The sequence below is a fragment of the Chinchilla lanigera genome, unplaced genomic scaffold (assembly GCF_000276665.1).
Source record: "Chinchilla lanigera isolate Chin_1 unplaced genomic scaffold, ChiLan1.0 scaffold00107, whole genome shotgun sequence".
In the NCBI taxonomy this organism is placed as follows: Eukaryota; Metazoa; Chordata; class Mammalia; order Rodentia; family Chinchillidae; genus Chinchilla; species Chinchilla lanigera.
In genome coordinates this window covers 3,971,847-3,984,194 of record NW_004955508.1, presented here as the reverse complement: position 1 = coordinate 3,984,194, position 12,348 = coordinate 3,971,847, and the positions used below count along the sequence as shown (strand labels likewise).

General features: G+C 41.7%; 1 protein-coding gene across 1 annotated transcript in view; it reads left to right on the top strand.

The window, feature by feature from the left end:
- Nucleotides 1–1,978: 1,978 nt before the first annotated feature.
- Nucleotides 1,979–12,348, top strand: part of Grk7 (G protein-coupled receptor kinase 7) — a gene marked incomplete in the record, with an annotated part of 45,085 nt that continues 34,715 nt past the window's right edge. The window contains 1 exon segment of the mRNA XM_013506246.1: nt 1,979–2,071. Within this exon segment, the coding sequence (XP_013361700.1) occupies nt 2,057–2,071 (15 nt within the window).

The following is a 12,348-nucleotide window of genomic DNA, read 5'->3' as shown; positions in this document are numbered from 1 at the left end:
GAGCTTCCCCTGAAAGAAAAACAAAAGCCTTAAGAACAGACGGATTCAAATCAGAAGCTGGAGAATAACGTGGGTATTTTGCTGGGGAATGAGTACCAGGCCCTCACTTGCCTCCCCCTACCCCACCTGTTCCTCGGCTCCAGGGTCAGGGTCACGGCGAGGATACCTCCAGGAGCGCCCCTCCCTGTTCCAGCTGGGTGCGGTCTGCACTGCCAGACCATCACCCGCTGCAGGAGTCCACCACTCACATCCGGGTGTTCTGTGGTTAGGATTCAGGGCCTGTTGTGGCGATCCAAGGCGGTGGAATCCCAGCATAGTCACAGATGATGTTTGCTTAAGATGAACATCTTAATGTGCTTCAGAATTTTCAAGGTATGGTTTAAAAAAATACAGTGACTCTTTAAATTTAAAAAAGAATTTCTTACAGTAAAAGACACACTGCCATTAATCCCTCTCAAAACACTCCGCCTTCCTTCGAGCACACTTATTCCATTATTCTTGTTGCTTTCTGAAGTGGTTCTAGAGATCTTCAACAGCGCCATATTTGTTCATCACAACTTGTGGTAACGACTTTATTTTTTTTTTTGTTTTACGGTGAATCGAACTCAGGACCTTGCGCTTGCCAGGCAGGCGTTGTGCCGCTGAATGCGTGCAGGAAAGAGGATTCTGAGAACGGCCTCAGAAAGTGGCAAGAACAGTGTTTGAAGTAAGGGGGCGTCCTTGGAGGGGGATTAAGGGCAATGTGTCTTGTACGGTAACAAAGTTTTAAAGACTTAAACATTCACTATATTCTTGTGGGGGGAGGCGTGGCCGAGAGAGGGTCTCAGGAAACTCCAGGCTGGCCTTGAACTCATGGTGATCATCCTGCTTCACCCTCCCAAGCAGCACTTCATAGTCCTCGATCTTCAAACAGACTTGCCGTTGGGAGCCCACGCCTGCAGTCCCAGCTCCCTGGGAGGAGCACTTAAGCTCTGGAGTGTTGGACCAGCCTGGCAGGCAGCGTACAGAACTCAACTTTAAAAACAAAAAGCAGCAGGATAAGACCAGCAGCAAAATACGGCCTCTCCAGGACCTGGGATCAAGACACCTGGAAAACAAGGTAAAGAAAAATAAAGAAGCAGATCTCTGGGAATTGGGGCAGAACTTCCAGGGAAAACTGGAAACTACAGAGAAGCTGGAGAAACAGAGCTCAACGCAGAGAAAAAACGTGAAGTGGAATGGAAAGCTGGCCCCGGCTTCTGGGCCGGGGAACCTGACTCTGCTGACACGAAGCCCGCAGAGAGACGGCAGCTTCAGGGAGAAACCGCAGACTAGGACAACAGCGCTCATGCCAACAAGAGCCAGCAGTTATGAACTGCAAAAACAGCACGGAGTTTTGCTCCAAAAGTGACTCCACGTGGCAGGCTAGAGTTGGAAAAGAAATCCAGTCCAGCACCCGCCATCTTTAAGAGTGTTCCATCAGGAACCATTTTGCAAAAGGGTTCACTGCTTAGCACTGAGCTACAGAAGGTCACATCAAGGTTTCTGGGGTCACCCTATCACAGCAACTGGGCGGGAGACAGCCACGAGAGACAGCTGTAGAGAGGGTATGGGCTAGACATAGACCTCCTGAGAAATTTAAGGTCAGGCTGGGTCCTACCTTAACACAGAGGTCCTACCCTCACAGATGAGAAGCCAAGCCACTGTGAATGGCTTTCAGAGGAGGCTGAGTCTGAAAATGCTAGCATTAGGTCCAGCAAACACACACACACACACACACACACACACACACACACACACACATACCATTGCCTACATCCATCACAGAGCTCAGTGGTCTGTTTTTTTCCCCATCTGCCAATGTGACCAGAGATACGCCTCAGCTTGGATCATTGCAGTACCCTAGGGTATATGGACAGAGAGGCCTCTGGAGAGGGGGGCAGGGGGCGCCTCACAAAGCTGCAGGTCATAAAGCGAGGCAGAGAAAGCGAATACAGAACCTACAGCATACAGAGACACACAGAAACTGGAAGTAGCTGGAGTGAACATACCCCTGGGCAGAAACCACTGACCAACCATGCCCACAGGAGAGGTAGGGCAGGATTCAGCGTTCACACACACAAATGTGCGTGTGGACACAAAACAGGTCTCAGTAGTACTCACTATCTCCCCCGTATCTGGAGGATCACAGTACTGCAGACCACAGAAAGGCACTACTCATTCAAAAATATGGAGGGAATTTTTAAAAACTCATTTCTCTTTTTATTTATTGTCTTTTCCCCTTTTTTCTTTTGTTCTACTTTTCTTTTTTCTTGTTTGTTCTTTTCTATTTTATATAATTCTATTAATTTTTATGCCTTAGTAGGTTTTTTTTTTTTTTAGTCTTTTTGAGACAAGAGTCTCGCTATGCAGTCAGGGTGGCCTTGAGCTCACTTTGTAGCTGAAACTGGCCTTGAACTCACAAGGATCCTCCTGCCTCAGCCTCCCTCCCAAGTGCTGGGATTATAGGCTTGCACCACCACACCCAGCTCTTAATAGTTTTTTTTTTAATCTCACTTTTTTCACCTCCTTCTCTTCTCTATTTTCTTTATTTCTCAAGTTTTACTTTCATTTTTCCCTTCACCAGCACCTCCATCTTTACTAGTGTTACCAGTAAGCTTTATTAATCCTTAGATATTTAGTCATTACATTTAGTAAATATATCAATATTTGGTTTGTCTTTGTGTCTATGCTATAATTACAAGCTCTTTTCTATTGTTAGGAGTGGTACAGTGGTAGCTTTTATTGGTTCTTATGGTGTGTCAAGGTTCAGCTCATCTTTGACTTATTGTTGCTGATTTTTTTGCTATTGTCAGGGTGGCACAGTGGCTGCTATTAATTAGTTTTTACTGTATGCCACTATCTGGTTTGTCTTTGTGTCATTAACAATAGCTGTAATTTATTTTTGAAGAATTGGGTGTTGGCCCAATTACACTGCACCCCCCCATCCCCAAACTAAGAGGTCAGATCTTGGGACAGAGACGTAGGCCAATAGTTAGCCACAGCCAAGGTGCAATACTGGAAGGCAGACACTAACTAAAGAGATCTGCATAGTAGCAGCAAAGTATTTCCACCATAATCAACCTGCAGCCTTTAGCAATGTGCGTGCGTGCACACACACACACACACACACACACACACACACACTATGAGAAAACCAGGCAACAAAATACCTCAAAAACTTTCAACTCTTCTAAGGCTGATTCAGGGGGCACCAACAGGCAGGATATTAAAATCCAAGTATACAAAATAATAAAAGATAAGACAAAAATAGCCAGGTGTGGTGGCGCATGCCTGTAATCCCAGCACTCGGGAGGCTGAGGCAGGAGGATCGTTGCAAGTTCAAGACCAACCTGGGCTACAAAGTGAGCTCAAGGCCAGCCTGAACTGCATAGGGAAACCCTGTCTCAAAAAAAAAAAAAAAAAAAAGACAAAAATAGGTCAATAAGGAACTCAGTGAGCTCAAAAATGCTATTACTAAGCAGATAATGGAATTAATAAACTAAATGATCAGTTAGTATTATGCCAAGATGGCCCCCAAAGCCTCATGTGCTCATAGGTGGGGTTTTTGGAGCTGGCTGGATCTACGGCATGTGATACCAGGATTAAGGGTGTGTGCTACTGAATTAGTCCAATGATTGTCTTAGCACAGTTCTGGGTGGCAACACCCAAAAGCTGATATCCTGGATGGGATAAAAGGGAAGGCAGCATAGCTTGCTGCTTGCTGCCTTCTGCCTGCCACACCATGCGCTGTTTCTCCTCTGGGATTCCCTTCTGCTGTGCCACCCTGCCTTGGAGCCAGCTGACTACGGACTGAAACCTCTACAAACTGTGAGCTGAAGTAAACCTTCCCTCCTTTAATTTGTGGCTGTCAGGTATTTTGTTCCAGCAATGAGAAAGTAAGTAAGACACTGAACTTACAGAAGACACAAAAAGTTAGCTGAGCTAAACAAAATGATAAAAACATGAACGACCAGGTTGGCAAAGAATTAGTATCCATGAAAAGATGCCATAAAAAGATCCAGAAGATAAAAATTCTATTGAAAATTTGGGCAGCACAAGTGACCAATGTGAGGCCAGAGTATCAGAACTAAAAGACAGAGCTGATGCAGGTGACCATATGCTCAGACAGACCTTAAAAACAACAAACATGAGAGATGGATCCAACACAGCCAGATGAGTCAAAGATGACTAATCTCAGCCTAATCAGAACTAATGAAAAATCAGAAGACAGCATGAATGGCATCAAAAACCTGTTTACAGTAATAATAGCAGGAAAATTTCCAAGTATGGGGAGAGAATTTAACATACAGTAAAGTGAGGCACACAGAACCCCAAATAGCCATGATCAGAAAATAACTTCTCCATGACATCATAGTCAGAGTTCCAGAAGTCCAGCTCTAGGACAGAACCTTAAAAGCTGTTAGAGAAAATGAATCACTTATTAATGTAAACCCTTCAATTATGAAGGTAATTAGAATGACAGCAAATTTCAAAACACAAACCTTAAAGGTCAGGAGAGCCTGATTTGTTTTAACGCATTCCCAGTGGGGCTGCAGTTCATATGTCTCACTCCCGGGTGGCTCTGATTTCATTTGTACACCATATCTCACCGCTAGGCAGCTCTGATTTAATTTTATTACTAAAAAGACTAATAAAAGTAATTAGATCCACTTGTACCACCTGCGGTATAAGCCACCACATGGGACAGTCATGCATGTACCATGGGTGGTTCAAGCTGGCAGGAACATGCTAACTCCTAAATGAAAACAACTTCCAAATCACACTGATAAATCATGCAGAGCTATCTTTTAAAATTTATGATGAAACAAGGTTTTTCTATGAGAAAGAGCACCTTTAGAAACTCATGACCACAAAACTAATTCTCAAAAGAATCCTCAAGGATATCCTCGCAGGAGACAATGAAGCCAACAAGGTCCAAATGTCTAATGGAATGAATACATCAGGTAGGGTGAGCAGTAAAGCAGAAGGGAAAGAAAGGAATCAGCAACAGGACAACGACAGAGAAAGTCAGTACATTCAAGTAGTAACTCTCAATGTGAAAGTGCTCAGTTACCCAATCAAAAGACACAGATTGGTACACTGGATCAAAACTCAAAACCCAAGGTATGCTGTATACAAAGAATATGTTTAATCAAAAAAGAAACTCATAGACTAAAAATCAAAGGGTGGAAGAAAATATTTCATGGAATAGGAACCAGAAAACAAGCAGGAGTGACTATCCCATTTTCAAAGTGGACTTCAAGCCACAATTGGTGAGAAGAGGCAAAGAAGGTTAAGGGAACTATGCACTGGTTAAGGGAACAATTCAACAGGAAGCAATAACAACTATAAATGCATTTGTACTGAACACAAGCACAGCCAACTTTATACAACAAGCCCTACTGGACATAAAAGATTAGACAAACACCAACACAGCTATAATGGGGATCTCATTACGTCACTATCATAAATAGAGCAACTAGACAAAAAAATCAACAAAGAAGTATTAGAGTTGAACCACACCTTCAAACAAGTAGACTTAACAAATATTCTCAGAGTGTCCCACACAATAGCGTACACATTCTTCTCAGGAGCGCATGAAACTTTCTCCAAAACAGATCACATACTAGCCAATAAAGCATGCTTAAATAAATATAAAGAACCAAAATTATCCCATGCATATTATCAGATTAGTGCAATGAAACTAAAAATCAATGGCAAAAAACCCACAGAAATTATGCAAATGCATGGGGATCAAACAATACACCTTTTCTGGAAACAGGTTTTCACTATGTAGTTCAGACCAACCTGAACTCACTAGGTAGCCCAGGCTATCCTCAAACTTGTGGCAATAAGCTTCCTGACTTATCCTTCCAAGTGCTAGGATTACAGGCATCTGCCACTACAGATTAAACAATACACTCTTGAATAATTAATAGGTCACAGAAAAAATCAAGGAAGAATTAGACAGCTCCTAAAATAAAATGATAGTGCCAGTGTAATATACTAGAACCTACTGGACAAAATGAAAACAGTACCAAGAGGGAAGTCTATAGCTGTGAATGCCGATATCAGAAAAACAGAGTAAACCCAAATAAATTAATTAATGATGCACCTCAAAGTCCTAGAAAAACAAGAATAATTTAATCTAAAGGTAGTATAAGGAAGAAAATTATAAAGATCAGATCAGAAGTTAATGAAATTGAGACTAAAAATAAAAATCAATGAATTGAAGAACTTGTCCTTTGAAAGAACAAACAAAATAGACAAACCCTTAGCCAATCTTACTAACAGAAGAAAGAAAAGAGCCAGCTGAGTGTGATTAGAAATAAAAAAGGTGAATTAGGATGGACATCTACTGAAATCTACATTATTAGTAACTACTCCCAAAACCTATACTCCAATAAATTTGAAGATAGAGAAGAAATGGATAGATTCCTAGATACACATGAATTATCAAAACTGAACAAGGAAGACATAATAATGCTGAAAAATCCAATAACAAGCAACAAAATTGAAACACTAGTTTTTTTAAAGCTATCAAGAAAATCCCAGGTCCTGATGAATTCACTGCCAAATTCTACAAGAACTTCAGGGAAGATCTAACACCAATGCTCCCCAACCTCTTTAATGAAATTAGAAGAGAAGGAGTACTCAAAACTCATTCCTAGAAGCTAGCATTACCTAACCCCATATCCAGAGAAGGACTCAGTTAAAAAAGAAACGACAGGCCATTCTCCCTAATCAACATAGATGCAAAGATCCTCAACAAGATACAGTCTTGGCAAACAGAATGCAACAAATCTTTTAGATCACACATTATGACCAAGTAGGTTTCATCCCAGGAATGCGAGGATGGTTCAACATATGTAAATCAATAAAGGTAATGCATAATACAAATAGAAGCAAGGACAAAAATCAAATGATCATCTCAACAGATGCAGAAAAAGCCTTTGGCAAAATCTAACATCTGTTCATGATTTAAAAAAAAAACCCCGAAGAAAATAGGTATGCAAAGAACATATCTCAATCTGATTAAAGACATTTATGACAAATTTACTGCCAACATCACATTAAATGGAGAAAAACTGAAAACTTTTCCTCTAAAATCAGGAACAAGACACTCTTGTTCAATATAGTAGTACTCAAATCATTAGCCAGAGCAATCTGTATAGGAAAGGAAGAAGTCAAATTGTCATTATTTGTAGACTATATGATCCTTTACATAGAAGACCCCAAAAATCCCACCAAAAGACTCCTAGAACTAATAAATGAATTCAGCAAAGTAGCAGAATACAAAACCAACACAGAGCTGGGCATGGTGGCACATGCCTGTAATCCCAGCACTCAGGAGGCTGAGGCAGGGGAACCATTGCAAGTTCAAGGCCAGCCTAGGCTACAAAGTGAGCTTAAGGCCAGCCTGAGCTGCATATCAAGACCCTGTCTCAAAAAGACAAAAAAAAAAAAAAAAAAATCAACACACAAAAATCATTAATGTTCCTGCACACCAGTAATTCACCCTCTAAGAAAGAAATGAGGAAAACAATAGCATTCACAACAGCATCAAGAAAATTAAATACTTAGGAATTTTTTTTTTTTGTACCGGGAATCGAACTCATGACCTCAGGCTTGCCAGGCAAGCACTTAAGCTGCTGAGCTATACCCCCAGCCCAAATATTTAAGAATTAACACGAAAAAGAAGTAATGAGAACTACAGTACTCTGAAAAAGGAAACAGAAGAGGACACCAGAAAATGGACATTTACCCCCTATTTCTGGGTAGATAGAACCAATATTGTCAAAATGGCCATACTCCCCAAACTGGTACATAGATTCAACACAATCTAAATGCCAATAGCATTCCTCACAAAACTACAGAAAACAGTCCTAAAATTTATATTGAACCTTAAGAGATGTAGAATAGCAAAAAGTTAACCTAGACAACAACAGTAAAGAAAAAGACATCACAATGCAGGATTTCAAGTTATATTACAAAGCTACTATGATAAAAACAACATGGAACTGGCACAAAAGCAGACATGTGGATCAGTGGATCAGGGTGTAAGATTCAAAAAAATTCCAGGTACATTCAGCCATCTGATCTGTGACAAAGAGTTCCAAAACATACACCAGAGGAAAAATAGCCAGGCTCTTTAACAAACAGTGCTAAGAAAACTACCTATCCACATGCAGAAGATTGAATCCAGGCCCATATCTCTCACCATGTACTAAAATAAAATAAAAATGGATCAAATATCTAAATACTGAAACAGAAACAATCTTCTGGAAGGTGAAATAGGTAAGACTCTTAAAGACAGAGACATAGGCAAGGAATTTCTGAACAGAACCCCAAATGATGGCTGGGAATTTAGCTCAGTGGCACAGCCCCTGCCCAGCAAGCACAAGGTCGTGAGTTCAACTCCCAGTACCACAAAAAAAAAAAAAAAAGAACCCCAAATGCACAAGAAGTAACATCAAGAATCCACAGAAGAGGGGGCTGGGGATTTAGCTCAGCGGCACATTGCCAGCCTGGCAAGCACGAGGTTGTGAGTTCAATTCCTGGTACCAGAAAACAAACAAACAAACAAAAATTTAAAACTCAACAGAATGGATTACATCAAATTTAAAAGCTTCTGTAAAGCAAAGGAAACAAGAGAGTGAAAAGCCAACCTACAGAGTGGGAAAAAAATTTGCAGCTACTCCTCAGAGAACTAATATCTAGAATATATAAAGAACTCAAAAAAATTAGATTCCCCCCCCAAAAAGACACAGTCAAAAAGTGGGCAACTGAAATGAATAGACAGTTCTCGGAAGAAGTACAAAATAACCAATAAAGTAAAATGGATGAAAAATTGTTCAACATCTCTGGCCAGTAGAGAAATGCAAATCAAAACAACACTGAGATTCAGTTCCCAGTACCGGAGAAAAACCAAAAAAAAAAAAAAAAAACAACACTGAGAGTCCATTTTACTCCAGAGAGAATGGCCATCGTCAAAAACCAAGTAATAACAAATGCTGGCAAGGTTGTGAGGAAAAAGAAACACTTCTACATTATTGGTGGGAATGTAAATTAGTACAAACACTATGCAAATCTGTGTGGAGAGTCTTCAGAAACTAACAATAGATACTCCATTTGACCCAGCTATCCTTTCCTAGCTATCTTCCCAGAAGGGTTAAAAACATCACATTTCAATGACACATGCATACCCATGTTTATAGCAGCACAACTCATCAAAGTTAAATCTTGGAAGCAGGGCGTGGCGGTGCACCCCTGTAATCCCAGCACTCGGGAGGCTGAGGCAGAAGGATTGTTAGGAGTTCGAGACCAGCTTGGGCTGCAAAGTGAGCTCAAGGCCAGCCTGAACTGCATAGAGAGACCCTATCTCAAAAAGACAAACAAAAAAGTTAAATCTTGGTAGCAGCCTATATCTCCATCAACAGATGAATGAATACAGAAAATACATTCCTACACAATGGAGTACTAGTCTGCCACAAAGAAGGATAAATTTGAGTCATTTGTAGGGAAATGGAAGCACCTTGAGGCTATAATATTAAGTGCAATAAATCAAACATGGGGTTAAATATTGCATTTTTTCTCTTATATGAAAAAGCCAATGTATAAACCCATAGTATAAATGAAAGAACAAACTAAAAGACACATAGTGGGTAACAGGGAGATTGACCTTTTAAATGAGAAGAGGACCAAGCAATGGAGAGAAGGGAAGGAAATGTAAAAGGAATTAAGATGCATTACATGTATGTACCAACTCATGATAAATACTCTCATTGTGCACTGTAAACGTGAACTAATAAAACAAAAATTTAAAAAATAGTCTAGGTCCTGCAGAGAAATGCACATTTTAAAGGATAATCACAGTCTTACTAGAGATCTAGTTTTGCTGTTTTGCTTGTGCAGTTCATTTTGGGTTTTCTTTGTTTTGTTTTTTTGGTCTTTCTGAGACAGGGTCTCGCTACTCAGTTCAGGCTGGCCTTGAGCTCACTTTGTAGCCCAGGCTGGTCTCGAACTCCCACTGATCCTCCTGCCTCAGCCTCCTGAGTGCTGAGATTATAGGCATGCACCACCCCCCACCCCACTGTTCAGTTCATTTTGGATGTATTTTCAAGATTAAAATTCTTAAGGAATGGGAGCAAATTAATCAAACCCTATTACTAATCACTAGTCTAAAACTTCTTTTTAAAATCTTCTTTGTGTTTCAAATGTTGTATGGCACTGAGGGTGTTTTAAAAGTTAGAACACGGCCAGGTGAAGTGGCACATGTCTCCTGTAATCCTAGCACTCGGGAGGCAGAGGCAGGAGGATTGCCAAGAATTAAGGTCAGCCAGGCCTATGTAGCAAGTTCAAGGCCAGACTGAACTCAAGAGCGAGACCCTGTCTCAAAAAACAAAAACAAATAATTTATAACACATACATCATTTTAAAAAGCTTTAAATGACACAAAAAGTAATGGAAGATCTGAGCAAAGAGGACTTATTTTTCTTTCCTCCAGGTTACAAAGTTGGTAAAAAAAAAAAACAAAAAAAACAACATGATAACTCAGTTGCTTTCTACCATTATGAAAGTTACCAGTTTTTGCTTAAAATTATATAGCTCCTCTTTTCCTGTGATAGTTTTCATGGTAGGATACAGCAGATCACTTCGTTGCAATGTGTTTGAAACCTTGCCCAACATTCAGTGAATCGGAATCCCGTCTGGCAGCCCCACCGAGGACCCAGCTCTCCAAGGTCTCTTGCCAACCCTGAGCCTGGTGCTCTGTCCTAGGTGGGCACGGACACAGGGACCCAACTCCCACCCTCTCAGGTCTCTCCTGCTCCAACCCGCGTACCAGGGAAGCGCCATTTTGGGTTTTTTGTTTTGTTTTGTTTCTGTCTTTTTGAGACAGGGTCTCACTATGCAGCTCAGGCTGGCCTTGAGCTCACTTTGTAGCCCAGGCTGGCCTCGAACTCACAACGATCCTTCTGCCTCAGCCTCCCGAGTGCTGGGATTACAGGCGTGCACCACCACGCCGAGCTCAGCTTCATATATTTCTATTGAACACTTCTAAATTAAGTGATTGCTAGGGATTTCTAAAAAAATATTAGTGTGAGTGGGATCCACCAATTCATAGCAGAGACGTTTATCAGTGAAGGCATTTTTATCCCCTCAGTGCAAGATCTATATGATGACAGTTCTACTGTTTTCTCAAAGTTCTGGCCTGTTAGATTACTGCTGTTTTCATAAGATCCTTGGGAAAAGGCATTTATTTCCTCATCAGAAAAAATTATCAGATTGATACTGCACTGCTCAGAAATGTGGGTCTGGTATAACGTGTTAAGAACAAGAAAGTACCAGCGTGACTCACGCGGGTTTCAGAGCAGACGGCGTGGTTCTGGGCAGTGGGCACTTACGCCGATCACCCACCTCTCCAAGAGAAGTGATCGTTTACAGCTCAGCAGTGCGAAGCCAAAGGGCACCCACGAGTTCGTTACATAATTCTCCTGAGCGTGCAGCCAAGTGTGTAGCTGCTCTGGGGCAGGGTCAGAGGCTGACAGGCACACCAAGGCGGTCAGAATGATGTTTTGACAAAAGTGTGTGCTAGAGGATGTTTGTTTGGAAAAAGACTGACCAGCCCCCTCCCCCTCCTTTTAACTGCTTGGGCATAATACTGAATGACTTTTGTTTTTAAGCTGCCTTAGCCTTGCTTTGATTTAAAAAAAAAGCCTGAGTATTCTTCCCCTGTAGAGCCCAAGTTGTTATTTTTGGAACAGAGGCTCTTAGCCTGATCTCTGTCTAAATCAATTTCTGCTCCTGGTAAGGCCATGGTCAGTGACAGCACAGCTCCCAGAGTCCTCTGTGGAGGATGGCATCCTTGCTTCCTTGGGCAATGATGTGGCAGCCCCAGAAATTTCCCTGTGCCGCTAGTTAGGTTGCGCCCCTGGGACAGCCATGACCACGTGGTGTGGAGTAGCGTGCTGACTGTGGGGTCATGGAAAATGCTTGCTTCATTGAGAGCCCACACTCCCAGGGGATTCCCTTCATGGATCTACTGCAGAAATACGGCCTTTCTTGCTTAAAAATACGCTTGGGGTCAAAATGACACTCCCCTCTCTTTTGAACCCAAGGTACATGATGTCACTGACTTCTCAGAGCTAACCAAGCCACAGATGGAGTTTTTCTTTTTTGAGACAAGATCTTGCTATGTAGCCCAGGCTGACCTTGAACTCAAGGCCCACCTGCCTCAGCCTCCTGAGGACGACAGGATAACGGGTGTGCGCCACCGTGCCTGGTGTTATAGCTGGAAGATTTCTGCAGGCTCCACAGGGCACTCCA